The sequence below is a fragment of the Dysidea avara genome, chromosome 4 (assembly GCF_963678975.1).
Source record: "Dysidea avara chromosome 4, odDysAvar1.4, whole genome shotgun sequence".
Lineage (NCBI taxonomy): Eukaryota > Metazoa > Porifera > Demospongiae > Dictyoceratida > Dysideidae > Dysidea > Dysidea avara.
The window spans coordinates 190459-208355 of NC_089275.1; the positions used below are offsets into that span (position 1 = coordinate 190459).

Sequence of the window (17897 nt, forward strand, 5' to 3'; positions counted from 1 at the left end):
CCTATACAACTAGCTATAATATAATGGCTATATATTATTATGCTTTCTAGAACTAATTTTTAGGGTGCAAACCTATATCTACAATAATAGAGATGTATCTTTACAAATTAATACGTGTTACTTGTACAGTACCTAATGACTGTTAGCTACTGAAATTGTTATCAAATGTTTTCGTGAGGCAAACATGTCTTAATATTGTGATTTGCACACTGAGGTGTAGTTAGATCTTCCTAAGTGTTAACTGCCCCACCTTCCATCCCCCAACTTAGAGTATTGTTCTCCGTCCTTGTTAATTCTTGTTATTGACATAGCAGTAGACTACAGAGCAAACAGTAGAGGATATAGAAGGTGATTGTAATAGTGATAATGAAGGAGAAATGCCAAGTAGTTATGAAGAAGCAAAAAGTTGATCATGATTAGCTATAAAGCTAGCTAAATACTTAATTGAAGCTACTCATAAAGACTCAGTAGACCAATCTATCATAGCTAACTACATAACTACTGGTGAAAACATGACATATTAAGTGCTAGTGAGCATCAGCAGATCAGAAACTGTGTAAAGTGTTATAACTTTTATTAAATTTTAAGCATTATAAAAACAAAATCTTGTCAACAAGACCCCCACATCTGGGTCCTACTCCCTTCTAAAATCCTAGGTCTGCTCTTGAATTTGGTGACAGGTTTGCTAACTTTTTATTTTATTATTTTATTTTTACAGGGAAGGTCTGACAGCAACATGTGCTGCAGCCTTTGGATTATCTAACCTAACAAACTGGAACTAGTGACTTCAACATTACTTAACCTAATACAGTAGCCAACAATAAGTAAAATGGGACAAAGAAAGGAAACTGTTGCATGTACACTTAGATCTATACTATAGGAGTCTGGGGGGATGCTCCCCCAGAAAAATTATACATTCTGGAGTGCAACCTGGTAGCTAACAAGTTTTAGCAAAAATCTTTAAAGCTGACAAAGATGTGTTATAGGATTTGATGACACTTGTTTCTACTGGAAGTAGGCTGAAGAGTTAAGAGGCGGAGCTTTGTGAAGTTTGAAGCATACGTGGATGCCAGGGGCATGGCCCAGGAAAATACAAGTCTTAAATACTCTGAGATAGCTATGATTATTTTACCGTGTTGGTATACAGGTAAATTATAAGCAACTCACATTTCTGTCATATCAAGCTTAAGAATAGATATATATACCTGTGTATCATTATGGCTAGAGGCCCCTGAGAAGGACGGAACTTGTTAATATACAAGCACGGACCATTCATTGAATTATTATTTATGATGTAATTGCTCCATCATGCATGACAATATAATTATAATGAGGTTGTCATGACAATATAATTATAATGAGGTTGTCATGACAATATAATTATAATGAGGTTGTTATAGTTTGGACCCTTCCAAAATTACTAGCCAACAGCCAGTTGATTAAAAATATAAAGCAACCATTCCTTTCCTTAAGTTCCTCAGTTCAAAGGGATTAGGATTTTTAAAAGGAGGTTTTTGAAAGTTGGTATAGCTGAAAAATAAGCATCTGAGAGTATTTCTCCAGACATTTTGAGATTTTAGAGGACACAATTAACTGATCATGAGGACAGGATCACTGATCGTGAGGACATGATCACTGATCATGAAGACATAAAAAAGTTGCATCATTACTGGAGACAGGCTGTATTGAGAGTTAAAGAGAGTTCACTCTATATTGTTAGTAGTACCACATGGTTAGTACAGTGTATCCTGGACATTAGTCTTGTCTGATGGGACACACACTCAATTATATACAAAGAGGTGGACAGCACTAAACTAAACAATGTTTGGAGGAACATAATTCATATGTAGATAGTGACAGTAGAAGAACACTTCAGGACAACAGCTTTCTTAGGTGTAGGCTAATTGATACATAAAGGACATTGTTATGATTTAACTATTGTAGTGCCAGTTAACAAGTAGCCACTTGTCCCACTCATCTGAACTATGGGATGAGTTCTAGCAGACATGACCTGTATACAACACATATATCACATGATCAAAATGTTAGGGGAATACCCACCTGATAGTATCGTAACATAGTATCAGACAACTGTAGGTTAAACACCAGACCTGACTCCTTTAATGATTGATAGGTAGTGACCAATGGCTACATATGGAGGGCGTCATCAAAGGTGCGTTGCTAGTTCACACACTCACCTCTACAAACTGGTGATAAATTGCAAATGGACGAGATGGTGCCAACAGTGTGACAGTTGCCATGGTGATTGGCATGGGATGATGAGGGGTTGCTATGACCAAACTACACACAAGTTAAAAAATGTCAACCAGTTACCATGGCAACATACCCATCAAAGCCCCCCTCTCGGAGATGCCCTAAAGCTAAACTATAACGTTGTTCTCTCTCTGCTTGTCTCTGTAGCCTTATAGCTTCCTTATCCTCACTTAACACCCTTCTTGTTGTCTTGGTACGTTTAGCTGAAGGTTCCTCGTCACTGGATGATGAGGACATGCCTCTTGTGATGTCATCATTATCAACAACACATTCTGATTGGTTACATTCTCCCATCAAAGAGACTTGGTTAATCCTTCTCAAGGGATATTCTTCTAATATAGACCGGTCCTTTTCACTAAGGACACTGCCATAATAGTCCAGGGCTTTTCTAAATAATGCCAATTATATCAACTATCATCATAGTAACCAGGTCACCTCACTGGTAAGTCTCCAGTAAATAATTGCAATAACAATCCGTTACCTAGGTGATGGTAAGAGCAGCCAATCAAAACACCATTATCAGACACACCTCCCATTCTTTCTAGAATTGTACCCAATAACAATCCCTGACAAGTTTCCATGGCGATGATCCGACTACCTGCCCTCACGTTAGCCATAGTAATCAACTGACTAATTGAGTCAATCCTTAACTGGCTATATGTAACCATAGTAACAATACAATGATATCATCAAAACACTTAGCAATACAGTAGAACCTCGGTTATCCGAACCCCAATGTGTCTCAGGCAATACTAAAAGTATTCAGATAAGTGAATTGTTTGGATAACTGAAGTCCATACATTTATATAGAGCTCCGTTGAAAAACTCTAATAGAACATACACTTGTACTCAAAATACTCTAATAGAACAGTCCTTTCCAATTTTGGATAGATGAGGGTATGGATAAATGAGGGTCGGATAACCAAGGGTCTACTGTACACCCCAGGGTTGGGTGACAAAAAGTGTATCATCATAATTCCATGGACGTGTTTATCATGATAAATGATAATATCACGATACTATAGTCACATTACCCAGTAATACAAGTACACGTTTTGTTATGGCTTGTGTTGTTGTATCTTTCCCATAAACAACGCTTAAGCTATATACTTATATTATACAGTACTGTATAGTAGGGACCACAAAGGAGTAGGCGTGGCCCACAAAATAACATTACCCAAAAAACCAGCCTCAGTTTTCCCAGACAATGATGAGGCAGTATTGGTTAGGTAAAACTAAGCCCAAACAAGCTTTTAGATCGGCCCAAATTGCTTTCAACAAGTTGCTACAAAATTGAGCTGTAGCTATATACAGGGGGAGGGGTTCCATAAAAGGAATCCTAGGGTAATGTTTGGAAGAATATTAACTACACAATTAGTTGTGATGTCATAGAGCTCACCATATTCGTGATGGTCCTTTATTGTAGTACATGTGACATAGCAACCTGGTACTCGGCCTAACAACTGTTACTATGGTAACATGTCTGTAAAACAGCACTAAATTATTAGTCACTAATAGAGATTAATTACTTGCGTTGTTTCCGTTTGACATATTTCTCCTGTGAGAACTCATTACGTTCACTAAACGATGTACTATTCTTAACAACACTCTCCACAATCTCCTGTAACATGTTTGTAAATGGATCATGATAAAGTGATTTACACATGTGCTAATATTTCCTAATTAACAAAGAAATCAAAATACATAAACACAATAAATCTACCATAGGATGATACATACAATTTCTGTGTTATGGCAGTGGTGGATCTAGAAGGGTTTCAGTAGTTTTGACAGAAACCCATTTTCAAAATTTCACTTTTGAAAGTGATGTTGGCTGAGTAAGCCATTCTTCTGTCATAAATAGTTTTCATCATAACAGTAAAATTTAACTTGCAGAATGTCTTCTTTTTTTTTCCATCTCTGAGGCCAACCTGAGGGCCAATTAACTGCTTATTAATTATTTTTCAGGCACTTGTTTCTGCATGACTTGAAAAGGAAAGAGAAGAGACCCTGATAAGAACTTAAAGTCAGGAAAAACCAAATGAGCAATAAATGATAGCACAATACTGTAGCCACATATTGCTATAGTAATGCTCTATATATACTAATGCAACTACACCTTCCAGAAACCCCTTTCAAAAATCCTAGATCTGCCACTGTATGGCATAGCACCAACATGCAGTCAAATGTTGTAGCAAAAACTTTGCAGGAAAAGTTTGATAAATTACAATTTTAATACAATGAACTTGTCACACTTTTGCTCTCATCTAAATCTCAAGTGTCCTCCCCAAGTGGTCTTAACCCCATCTGTGTTATTATTAGAGCTAGGACTGATCATTACCTACTAACCCCATCTGTGTTATTATTAGGACTAGGGCTCAATCATTACCTACTAACTCCATCTGTGTTATTATTAGAGCTAGGGCTCAATCATTACCTACTAACCCCACCTGTGTTATTATTAGAGCTAGGGCTCGATCATTACCTACTAACCCCACCTGTGCTATTATTAGAGCTAGGACTGATCATTACCTACTAACCCCCACCTGTATTATTATTAGAGCTAGGGCTCAATCATTACCTACTAACCCCACCTGTATTATTATTAGAGCTAGGGCTCGATCATTACCTACTAACCCCACCTGTGTTATTATTAGAGCTAGGGCTCGATCATTACCTACTAACCCCATCTGTGTTATTATTAGAGTTAGGGCTCGATCATTACCTACTAACCCCACCTGTGCTATTATTAGAGCTAGGACTGATCATTACCTACTAACCCCACCTGTGTTATTATTAGAGCTAGGGTTCGATCAATACCTACTAACTCCATCTGTGTTATTATTAGAGCTAGGGCTCAATCATTACCTACTAACTCCATCTGTGTTATTATTAGAGCTAGGGCTCCATCATTACCTACTAACCCCACCTGTATTATTATTAGAGCTAGGGCTCGATCATTACCTACTAACCCCACCTGTGTTATTATTAGAGCTAGGGCTCGATCATTACCTACTAACCCCATCTGTGTTATTATTAGAGTTAGGGCTCGATCATTACCTACTAACCCCACCTGTGCTATTATTAGAGCTAGGACTGATCATTACCTACTAACCCCCACCTGTATTATTATTAGAGCTAGGGCTCAATCATTACCTACTAACCCCACCTGTATTATTATTAGAGCTAGGGCTCGATCATTACCTACTAACCCCACCTGTGTTATTATTAGAGCTAGGGCTCGATCATTACCTACTAACCCCATCTGTGTTATTATTAGAGTTAGGGCTCGATCATTACCTACTAACCCCACCTGTGCTATTATTAGAGCTAGGACTGATCATTACCTACTAACCCCCACCTGTATTATTATTAGAGCTAGGGCTCAATCATTACCTACTAACCCCACCTGTATTATTATTAGAGCTAGGGCTCGATCATTACCTACTAACCCCACCTGTGTTATTATTAGAGCTAGGGCTCGATCATTACCTACTAACCCCACCTGTGTTATTATTAGAGCTAGGGCTCGATCATTACCTACTAACCCCACCTGTGTTATTATTAGAGCTAGAGCTCGATCATTACCTACTAACCCCCACCTGTGCTATTATTAGAGCTAGGACTCAATCATTACCTACTAACCCCATCTGTGTTATTATTAGAACTAGGGCTCGATCATTACCTACTAACCCCACCTGTGTTATTATTAGAGCTAGAGCTCGATCATTACCTACTAACCCCACCTGTGTTATTATTAGAACTAGGACTCAATCATCACCTACTAACCCCACCTGTGTTATTATTAGAGCTAGGAATGATCATTACCTACTAACCCCACCTGTGTTATTATTAGAACTAGGACTCGATCATCACCTACTAACCCCACCTGTGTTATTATTAGAGCTAGGACTGATCATTACCTACTAACCCCACCTGTGTTATTATTAGAACTAGGACTCAATCATCACCTACTAACCCCACCTGTGTTATTATTAGAGCTAGGAATGATCATTACCTACTAACCCCACCTGTGTTATTATTAGAACTAGGACTCGATCATTACCTACTAACCCCACCTGTGTTATTATTAGAGCGGCTCGATCATTACCTACTAACCCCACCTGTGTTATTATTAGAACTAGGACTCAATCATCACCTACTAACCCCACCTGTGTTATTATTAGAGCTAGGAATGATCATTACCTACTAACCCCACCTGTGTTATTATTAGAACTAGGACTCAATCATCACCTACTAACCCCACCTGTGTTATTATTAGAGCTAGGACTGATCATTACCTACTAACCCCCACCTGTGTTATTATTAGAGCTAGGGCTCGATCATCACCTACTAACCCCCACCTGTGTTATTATTAGAGCTAGGACTCGATCATCACCTACTAACCCCACCTGTGTTATTATTAGAGCTAGGACTGATCATTACCTACTAACCCCCACCTGTGTTATTATTAGAGCTAGGACTGATCATTACCTACTAACCCCCACCTGTGTTATTATTAGAGCTAGGGCTCGATCATTACCTACTAACTCCATCTGTGTTATTATTAGAGCTAGGACTGATCATTACCTACTAACCCCCACCTGTGTTATTATTAGAGCTAGGACTGATCATTACCTACTAACCCCCACCTGTGTTATTATTAGAGCTAGGGCTCGATCATTACCTACTAACCCCACCTGTGTTATTATTAGAGCTAGGACTGATCATCACCTACTAACCCCCACCTGTGTTATTATTAGAGCTAGGACTCGATCATCACCTACTAACCCCCACCTGTGTTATTATTAGAACTAGGACTCGATCATCACCTACTTAAAGGGTCCACAGTTCACCACATTTGACAGATACTCTAACACAGTAGTCAATTGCTACCGTATACGTACAAACTTTCAAGGGATATAATTTTCACGGATCAACAAATTTTAGCGGTTTTATATTTGAGGACCACTTGAGGTTACCTATTAGAAAGTAGAGCCTGATAATCATTAATTTTTGAGGATGAAAATTTTGTGGACAGCCAAGCAACTGCAAGGCTGCAAATGAATGTCAAATTTAGTATCCAGATAGTATCCATATTTGGATGTATTAACAAACGGACACCAAACTATTAGGTAACATTTTGATTAATGCAAAAGTGCCACTACATATTGCCACATACATGGCCAGTTTCTCTCTGAAATATGCAAAATTAATCGTGGACTCAGGCATGGGGCAAAGTACTTTGGTACTTGTACATAAGGACACTTAAGTACACCTTTTAGAGTACTTGTACTTATACTTAAGGTACTTGAAGTACTTCAAAGTACTTATAAGTACTTTGAAGTACAATGAAGTTCATTTACATATGTACAAGTGAAATAAGTTGTAGCTATATTGGCTGAATTTGACTCAAAGATAATATATTCCTGGATTGACATGGTCAGCTTTTGGTTGAAGTCACAATTGCTGCATTTGCTCTAAAACAGGATTTAAAGGGTTTCCAATCTTCTGATTCATTTCTCTGTTGATCTTAGAAACAGTTATACTACTTTGGCCAGAAAGATTTAGTTGATCATTATAAGAAGCAGGCAGCTATAGCAGCTAAGAAGAAAGATTACTTCCTGAACAGAAAGTCAACAACAACAAAGTACACTCACTTAGCAGGTGGATGAATACATTGAAACTGACAATGGCCCAAAATCCAGCAAATAAAACATTTAAAAGAAATATCCTCTGCTTTCAAGGTTGGTAAAAAATGTTCTAGGAGTATCATCTTCCTCTGTACCTGTTGAGAGACACTTTAGCATTGCAGGAAAGGTATTTACTCCTGAAAGATTTCGCCTTACAGATGGCAGATTTTCACAATTTTATTAGGTGCGACCAAAACTACACAATGCAATCGTGAACACTGTAAGCATAATCTGTACTTGCACTTAAATACTTTCAAAAGTACTTGTACTTTACTTAAGTATTTCTCTTAAAACAATGTCATGTACTTGTACTTGAACAAATGTCAAAGTACTTGTACTTTACTTAAGTACTTTCACATGTACTTCGCCCCATGCTTGATGGTGGTTGTCTTTATAACCAATTTTACATGGCAGAACAGTCCATCTTGTAGACTATAGCTGGTAACCAAGTTCATTTGTAATATAAACAAATATCTGAGTGGTAAATTTGGCATTCGGATAAAAATGTTAAAAAACAAATATCCAAATAAGTCGAGTACTTGTTGCAGCTCCAGTTGGTAATGTATTGAACTTTCCTATCAGTAATGTCATGCTATACAATACCACATCTTGTACTAGTAATCAGATTATTATATATGCAGAGGAGACGCTATGACACATATATGGCTTAGGCTTGATTTTAGCTGGAACAAGTTGATGTTGTGCTACTTCTAAAAACCAGGCGCCTATGCAATTAATACTATCCCATTCTAACTAAATTAATCAGCCATATATGGAGCTCTAGCCATGTATAGATCTCTAGCCATGTATAGAGCTCTAGCCATGTACATAATTTAGTTTATACTCATGTTATAGTTATTATTAATTCAGCTAGATAATTAGAATTTATAAATACCGTAATTTAGCATATTGAATTATTTTGTAATTCGGTAATTACATTGCTATGCACTAATAAGGAAGCGTAACTATAACCAAGAGTTCATAATATTTGTATGGGGGAGAGTGTCTAGCTCTCAGTATGGCCTGTACAAACACCCTGCGTAAAGTTCACCTTTTATCAAATCAACACCTTCACTGGGGGATAGAAAACTATTGATTGGTGTTGATTAGTGTTGATGAAGGCAAAGCCTTTGTTCTGAAATAAGGCTGAGCTGTTACTTTACGTAGGGTGTTTGGTGCATGCATTCAAGTTAGACACTCTCCACCATACAAATATTATGAACTCTTGCTATAACAAACCACTTTAAACAACACAGAAGCATCTTCTCAACTGTTTTATAGTGTGTCTATCGTGTTTTCTCGTGCAAATTGTATAGAGAAAGCCTCGAAGCTACCCTTCATTTTCCTTCGCGTAAGTACGGGTAACGCCCCCTTTCAACTCGAAGGATACGCTACCTCTGGTAGCCTAAGGGGCCTTCAGTGTTGTTTTAAAGTTATTAAACGTCTATAAAGCTGAAAGGGAAGACCGTTTAAGAAGTACATGTGAAGTCGTCAGACCTCCAAGAAGAAACCACCTCAGAGCAAAGTTTATGTGTGTGGAAGTTTAATATTTAATTTAGCTTTCAATTCTTACATGCTGGCTGCTTTCTATCATTTTTAACGTTTTTGCTCACGTGGGTGCATACGGACAAACAAACATAGGTAGACAGTGTTGGGAGTAACGCGCTACTTATGTAACGCGTTACGTAATATTATTACTTTTGTAGTAACAAAGTAATATAACGAAATACGCTATAAAAACAGGTAATATAACGCAAGATACTTTACTTACAAATGTAACGCGTTACCTAAGTAATATAGCTACTGTAACGAGTCTAATATTACGTAATATTATTACTACAAGTAACGAAGTTACTAATCTCATTAGTTATCCTCTGAGTAATGCCTAGCCACAGCGAAGTAACGAGGCCTACTGAATGAAGCTTATTCACCAGCTTCTTACTTATAACCAAAATTTACATATTGTCCAACAGCGCAATCATGTCACGTGATAAGGTGGTAGTTCCACACGTGACAGCTTAAGGCTGTGGACACAAAGTAATATAATATGTAATATTATTACAGTTACTTTATTTTATGGGTAATATGTAACTGTAACTAAATAGTTCAGTTGCAAGTAATATGTAATATGTAACTAGTTACTTTTACAAAGTAACTTGCCCAACACTGTAGGTAGATAGGTACAAACACACACGTTTTTACAAAAACAATTTCAGTAAACCAGTATGTTGCACTGAGGTTTATAAGGGGCCTGGGATGCATTGAAATATCTCAGGGGCGGATCCAGGAGCTGGCAAGGGGAGGGGCACAAACAGGCCAAGTTGTAAGTGGTTGAGGAGAGCTAGATTCTTCTAGTCTAGTGCTGCATTTTTGAAGCAGCAAATAATCACCTCTTAGTAGTGTCTCACTGTTAATTTAGCCATTTTGGCCTTTTCAGATGGTTGTGGAATCTTAAAAACTGTTTAAAAGGCTCTGAATGTCCTAAACAGCAGCACAATAATTATTTTAGAGGCGCTTAGTACGCACGAAGGAGCTGGGTGAAAATCTCGCAGTTATTTTGACTTTGATTCACTTTGGTCTCAGGTTAATTTGTAATAATATACTAGCAAAATGTGCATATTTTCACGAGTTTCTTGGCCTGACAAAGTTTAGTAGCTATTTTAATCAGAAGTACATATAGCTGGCTCCTCCACAAGGGGGGGCATTTGCCCCAAATGCCCCATCCTGGATCCGCCAATGTCTCTGGTGCATATATACATATATATATATACAACTACCTACCTCCCCATCCACACCTTTCCCCTTCATAGTGATGATGTCAGATTGTGATAACAATTGAGATGATCTGTCATCACTGATGTGTCGATTATCCCGTCCAGCTGCTGTACTATCATTGGCTGATGTTTAAACAAGTTACCACAGTTACTGGGACAACAGGGGAATTACTTTTGATGGAGGGGGAGTCCATTGGTGATAATTTGTTATTGTGTAATTTTAAACTGGTACCATAATTGTAGCCAATCAGATCACAGAGTGACACGCGTTGTTTGCTAATGTTGATATGCCTACAGAACAAAAGGGGAAGATCACTGTAGGCCGCGCATTTCAAATAACGCACACCATCCACTAACCGTCCTTTAGTGACCACAGCAGGTTTGTATGCTTTATCACATCTTAACAATATTGCGTCACCTTCCTGTACAACTGTATGACATGCCGCCATTAGTCCCAGAGATCAATCCTTGGGGATGGCGCTACCGGTAATCGATTAAAACTAATGAGGCGCTTATAGTAAGTGTATTGAGTCACGTGATAGATTTCTTTCTTAACCTCGTGATCTCGTTGTGCAACGTGTAACTTGGTAGAGTCATTCCAGACTCATCCACACGACGGGAAGAAATCACGAATAGTTGGTGTGTACTAGTAGCCTAGGTATTGTTAGTTGATTATTCCTTTTGACTTCGTGTGATATTAGACTGGTAGAAATGTTATCGTGTCGCTTCGTCTGTTTACAGCCGCCATCACTTAACAACACGAAGAGGAGATGCCGCCAAAGTTTGATCCCAACGAAATCAAAATAGGTAAGCTAGCTAATAACAATGTCAAGCTATATGTTCTAATTATTCCACACCACTAGTATATCTGCGTGCAGTAGGAGGTGAAGTAGGTGCTACATCATCATTAGCTCCAAAGATCGGACCTCTTGGACTAGTAAGGATTGGTACACTCAGTATCAAGTGTTGAAGGGGCTGATCTCCCTGTAGTCACCGAAGAAAGTTGGAGATGACATTGCTAAGTCAACACAGGACTGGAAGGGACTAAAGGTGACGGTGAAGTTGACCATCCAGAACAGGTTAGGGCTGTTGTACTGGTTTCAACTAGTTAGTTGGTAATTAGGCAAGCCAAGATTGATGTGGTACCCAGTGCAGCATCACTGATCATCAAGGCACTCAAAGAACCACCAAGAGATCGCAAGAAGCAAAAGAATAGTAAGTAACGATAACTGGAATGTCCTGTGAATTTTAGTTGGGAAGGAACTCCCCGAGTATATAGGGTCAGGTCACAGAGTAGTTGCCTTACTAACCACACTTGTCATTTATTACAGTTAAACATAATGGGAACATCACTATGGAACAAGTTATTGATGTAGCCAGGACTATGAGGGAGAGAAGTATGGCCCATCATTTGTCAGGAACAGTTAAGGAGATATTAGGAACATGTCAGTCTATCGGGTGTACTGTTGATAAGGCTCACCCTCATGATAAAATTGATGAGATCAATAGTGGAGAAATTACTATACCTGTGAGTTCACAAAATATGCTAACAAAATATTTACCTAATACTCTTTCCTCTATAGGACGAGTAAACTATGGACTAACTATTATTATTGTTAATTATTAAATTTTTTCCAAAATGTTCCATCTGGGTATCGGTACATATCTCGTGATTCCTTCTTGATCTCACTGCTGTAGCCAGGCTTGCTTGGCAGCTGGTAGTTGCCATTGGTTACTGTTACTGGGTCAACCATGTGCTCATGGAGGTGTGTGACATACTCAATGATTTGTTTGTTGCTACTAGCAACACAAATATGATTAAACATAGCAAGGTGTTGCACCATCTCGCACAAACCAACTCCACCAGCATGAGGACACACTGGGACACCATGTTTAGCAGCCATTAATATGATGGCAATGTTCTCATTGACTCCTCCAACCCTAGTAGCATCTATCTGACAAAAGTCCATAGCTCCAGCTTGTAAGAATTGTTTAAACATCACCCTGTTGTTAGCACTCTCTCCTGAAGCTACTCCAATTGCTAGAGGCTTGAGTTGCTCTGTTATCTGAGCATTACCTAGGACATCATCTGGTGAAGTTGGTTCCTCTATCCACACTGGTTTAAACTCTGCAAGTTGTTGCATGTTGTGTACAGCTTCATCTACCTCCCACCTCTGATTAGCATCCATCATAAGGTCACAATTCCAGCCAATCACATCACGTACAATCTTACAGCGACGTACATCATCTGACAAGTCTTGGCCCACCTTGATCTTGAAACTACGAAAGCCATCTTTAAGGGCAGCATTACATAGTGTCTTCAGTTGCTCCTCAGAATAACCCAGCCATGCTGCTGAGGTAGTGTATGCTGGGAAGCCAGATGACTGCAGCTGTTTCTCTTGTTCAGCTCGACCAGCAATCTTACTCTGTAACATTGATACGGCCTCTTCTTTAGTAATGACATTAGACAAGTAGCGGAAATCAACCAATGAGATGATTTCTTCAGGTGACATATCACTAAGCAACTTCCAGACTGGTTTATCCTCCACCTTGCCCCACAAATCCCAGAGGGCATTAATGACAGCAGCTACTGAGAGATGAATAGCCCCTGTCTCTGGACCAAGCCACCTCAGTTGAGACTCACTGGTCAGTTTACGCCAAAATGTAGAGAAATTACAAAAGATATCCAAGAGTGGTACACCCTTCACTAATGGAGCAAGAGCCTTTATTCCTTCAACCACCACCTGGGTGCCTCTGCCGAGGGTGAAACTAAAGCCATGTCCTGTCCACTCTCCCCCAGTGACGATGACGTAAGCAGCAGAATAGTCCGGATCACTATGCATTGCATCAGATCCATGAGCCTCCAGTGATGTGGGGAACCTGTGTGGGTTAATAGCAATAGTCATAGATTATCAATATTGGGGGGAATGCAATCCACCCCTCACTCAGCAAGACAACATGGTAATTCCACCGGGCTTCGTATTGTCAAAAATCATTTTACAAATAGCCAATGTAATACCAAGAGCTCTCGATACATATAGTATGTTCCATAGTGTTACATCACCCATGACCATAAGAGGTGTAATCATACAGCTACTATATACTATCCATCAACTAACATCACTCAATACAGTCTGGCCACATATTCCCATGTTCAATTGGCAGACTAGGGCTGGGACAAATATTGAAATTTACCTATGAACATTTGCTAATAAAATATTTGCTTTGGTGTTAGCTTTCAAGTTACAGGTAATAAGGTAAGCATTTGGAAAATGCATAGCAGCAGTACTGAATGACACGGTTGATTGCAAATGGGTGTGTCTGCTACACTGCAATCATGCACAGGCAGACACCAACTAATAGCTAGAAGGATGTTTTCATTCAATGCAATATGTATCACTTTATAAGGTGTTTTAAGATGCAATGGTTTAAAAGTGGGCATGGCACACGAAGAGACGAACTCAACTGAGACAAATAAGCAGCTGCAATAAAGATAATGACATTGATTTCGTAGGTTATCAGTGCTTCAAAGGATAGTTTTATAATTTGAAGTTTACTTCAACCTTCGAACCCAAGAAACATACGAAGCTTCATCCCAGCCCTAATACAGACAGAAATTTCTTAAGGACAAACCCTTTTGCAAAAAAGTGTAAAGACAATTTTTGAGTTGTTGATATATCCCTCGAAAATTTCCATGCTTAGATTGGGAAATTGTCAGATGAACTCATCCCCAGCCAAGTATGACTTACAGCGAACAATATATTACTGTTCTGGCCGGGGAAGTGACAAAAAAATGGCTCTACACCAAATCTGGTCCCTACAGCCTAATAGCTACCATTAATAGCTTCCCTGTACCTGTACATAGTACTTCAGAGAGATTATTATAAATGAGAAAACACAATAAGTAGGGTTAGCTTACAGTATGTGCGACCTAGGTCTCGTGCAACCACAATCAGATCGTAGTAAAAGATCTGAGTGGGCACGGCAAGGTAAATACAAGAACAAAACTGACAAACATACATACATACAGAAAACAAAAAGAAGGGATTGGTAGTTACAAATTTAAGGAGACCACTCACTGCAGTTCCTATCCAAGAAAATTGATTGATCTCAAATACTTGGCCATTGGTTGTTCCCCTTACATTTTTTTTTTTTTTTTTTTTTAAAGAAAGAAGAACCGGCCCAAGTTGGCACTCCCATCCACCACACTCTACTCTAAGATGTTCTATAAAATGGGTTTAGCCTTTTCCTACACCTACAGAACTACTGAAACAGAACCTACAGAACACAGAATAGAAAAAAAAAAGGAAATGGGGCTTAAACGGCCCCAAGATGCCCCTCCCCCAGTGCAAGGTCAACTGATGCTGGAACATGACCCTTAAAGGGATGACCAGAGGAGGAGCAAGAACCCCTTATGCACATGATGGCAGAGTGCAATAAGGAGAAGCCAAGACGGCAGCGAAGCCAGCTCATCACCCTACAGTACGGTGATTTCCACTTACAGGATAGGAGGAAGGCCAGGCGTTTGTAAGCCACAGTGGTGGAGGCACCCATGCCTCCAGAAGTTGAAAAAACAAGAGGACTAAAATTACCATGTTCCACCTCTCGCACTCTCTCCTCATACTGACGGCGCTTTGAAGTTTCATGCTGGCGATAGGGATTACAACGGTTTGAAGGGGCATAAGGGTTAAATATTCTAACATCAAAAAAAAATAGGTTCAAACCGAGAACCCCAGAATCCAGAAGCCTTGATGTCCAAGCGAGCACCAACATCTTGGTTAGCTGTACGTAGGGAGAGAGATTCACCACTCAAGGGCTGAAGGGGAGGTTCAGTAGATACATCATGACAAACCTCTGACATTAATTCTGCAGTCAAATCTCGGATGTCATTGTGGCGGATGGTAGGGAAGGCTCCGTTCGGACAGCTGAGAGCATGTTCAATGTTGTTGGATCTGCCACAGACACAGCTGACAGGAAGATTCTTAGGAGACCAACCATAACGGAGAGCTAACGCATCACAAAAGCCACCTTTGTGCAGAGCAAATCCATGACATTCCAAAGGCAAAGTGGAAAGCCAGGAGGATGCACCCTTCTCACCAGCAAGTTTCAGGGACAGTTGGAGATTGTTGGACAAAGTCGAGAAAAACTCTGAAAATCTTTGAGAGAGATTCTGACGTTTGATGGATAGAGCTTCTTGTTTAAGAGCACGCTGTTGTTGTAGGATGGAGGAATCAAAGCAAGAAAGCTGATTCAGGATGGCAGATGCTAGGGGGGATGTAACAGATGTGGAAAACTGATAGTTGTCTTGGGAAGATTTACAAGGGTCAAATACACCAAGGCCCCCTTGACGGATTGGCAAAGCAAACATAGCCCGTTCAGAGTCATTAGGGGCATGGAGACATAACTTTGGCAGCAAGTGCAGACGAATAGCCTCCTCAAGGGGAGCGAGTTGAGAGGACAAATCACACACAGTCCTAGTTAAAAAGGTCCAACGAGATGACAGGCCGTGAATCATAGCGGAATATGCAGCATGTGGCTGACTGGAGGCAAAATTGAAAAGCTGAATAATGTCATTCCGCCATTGACATACCCTTTCCTGAAGAAAGATGGATTTAAATTCAGGGGAACCAAGAGGAGCTCCCAAGTAGGGACGTTCCCCTTACAGATAAATCCCAACATAAGTGGCTTGTTAGTACTATAGCTACATGTGATCCAGCTTGTTGCACTCCTGCCCATGAACTGTAGCGAAAGCACTTGACAAGTGTCAATGATAATTATAATTAGAAGCGCTAAAAGGTATCCATCTCGTGACCACCCTCCCTACTAACCTAATATCACACATCTCCACACTTTCCACCACCACGGATCGGTCTAGTTTATCGCGTAGAGACTGGAACAATCCCGCCATGTTGAAGTCACGTGAAACAACTGTAAATAATTTGTTTTGCGCGCTAAGTATATCAAGGGAGCGATTTTGTGGTTAGGCCCCGATTATTAGTTTCTCATCCACCGCCCGCATCCTTCTTAAGGTGGCGCTGAACCGATTAAGGGCAGCCGCACAAAGTTAATTGTACAGCATGTTTGTGGTAATGCGTGAACAAACGCGGAAATTCATAGACCACAGCGAAGCGTCTCAGATGACTAACAGAACAAGCCCTGTCAGACCGCCCAGCTACTTTTGTTGATACAACTAACGCTATTCACGCTTTAAAACTATTAGCTTGTCACAACTCTAGTTAATTCACTGGCGAACGGCACCAGCTGCCATCGCGTGATTACTGTTACTGCAGATTGCACGAATCTTTAAAAATTGCGTGACGCATGCGTGTGTGCGCACACAAGAATTAAAGTGTTTTGTTTCACGGAACAAGTTGCTTACGTTGGGCATCTTAGTCCCCGACATCAGCAACCTGTTCCGTGAAACAAAATGTTTTAAAATCTTGTGTGCGCACAGACGCATGCGTCACGCAATTTTTAAAGATTCGTGCAATCAGCAGTATACGGACCGCGCCCTGATTAGCCACACCGTCTCCTTTCTCGCTAAATAACTTCAAAATTATGCACCAGAGGCACAGACCATCAAAATTTGGTATAGGCATTGCGTAAGCGATACTCTACAATAGTACGCTTCGAATTTTCGCGATTCGGGTTTGATGGAGCTGTTAGCCAACGTTGTAGCCCACGGGTGTGCGTTTTTACTACTTTCCATGTTGTTATCAGTGAAAAGGAAAGCGTAGAATTGTTCTACAAGGTGAGAAATGGTTGGAACATAAGTGGCTTAGCGCTAGGTTGTTCATTGGCGAAGTTATTTTAAAAACTACACTTCCTATACTAATTTTGATCCTGATGCACCTTTACAAAACAACCCTAGAGGAATAATCATTTATATTACTGATTCACTCAATTCTAAGGAGGTATCATTTACTACTGAATTTCAAGAGCAGTTGTGGGTTAAAATAGAGTTATTAAACTACAGCTATTTACTAATTGGTACTATTTATCGTTCACCATCTACTGATCCCAATGTTAGCATATCCAAATTGTGTTGTGTATTTAAGGAGGTTTTAGAGTCAAGACCACCATATTTATTGATAGCTGGTGACTTTAATTTGCCTGGCATTGATTGGAGTGATGATACTTTTTCTGGCAATTCGTA

General features: G+C 39.7%; 3 protein-coding genes across 5 annotated transcripts; 1 reads left to right on the plus strand and 2 right to left on the minus strand.

Moving 5' to 3' along the window:
- Window positions 1-1824: 1824 nt before the first annotated feature.
- Window positions 1825-11278, minus strand: LOC136252517 (tRNA (adenine(58)-N(1))-methyltransferase non-catalytic subunit TRM6-like). Of its 2 annotated transcripts, XM_066044974.1 has the most exons (11): window positions 11099-11278; window positions 10914-11032; window positions 10749-10864; window positions 3804-3895; window positions 3674-3757; window positions 2804-2928; window positions 2710-2755; window positions 2348-2662; window positions 2199-2301; window positions 2062-2148; window positions 1825-2011 (listed from the first exon to the last, which is right to left on the minus strand). In XM_066044974.1, exons 1-11 carry the CDS (start codon window positions 11188-11190, stop codon window positions 1925-1927), a joined length of 1266 nt encoding a protein of 421 aa, XP_065901046.1. In that variant the 5' UTR covers window positions 11191-11278; the 3' UTR covers window positions 1825-1924. The 2 variants fall into 2 exon arrangements, with proteins under 2 accessions (XP_065901046.1, XP_065901045.1); XM_066044973.1 differs by having other exon boundaries at window positions 2710-2928.
- Window positions 11231-12386, plus strand: LOC136252525 (large ribosomal subunit protein uL11-like). Of its 2 annotated transcripts, none has more exons than XM_066044981.1 (7): window positions 11231-11380; window positions 11483-11548; window positions 11605-11678; window positions 11732-11820; window positions 11865-11956; window positions 12073-12269; window positions 12325-12386. In XM_066044981.1, exons 2-7 carry the CDS (start codon window positions 11512-11514, stop codon window positions 12331-12333), a joined length of 498 nt encoding a protein of 165 aa, XP_065901053.1. In that variant the 5' UTR covers window positions 11231-11380; window positions 11483-11511; the 3' UTR covers window positions 12334-12386. The 2 variants fall into 2 exon arrangements, with proteins under 2 accessions (XP_065901053.1, XP_065901054.1); XM_066044982.1 differs by having other exon boundaries at window positions 11284-11399.
- LOC136252516 (mitochondrial enolase superfamily member 1-like) lies at window positions 12244-16726 on the minus strand. Its single transcript, XM_066044972.1, has 2 exons — window positions 16570-16726; window positions 12244-13621 (listed from the first exon to the last, which is right to left on the minus strand). Exons 1-2 carry the CDS (start codon window positions 16647-16649, stop codon window positions 12358-12360), a joined length of 1344 nt encoding a protein of 447 aa, XP_065901044.1. The 5' UTR covers window positions 16650-16726; the 3' UTR covers window positions 12244-12357.
- Window positions 16727-17897: the final 1171 nt, after the last annotated feature.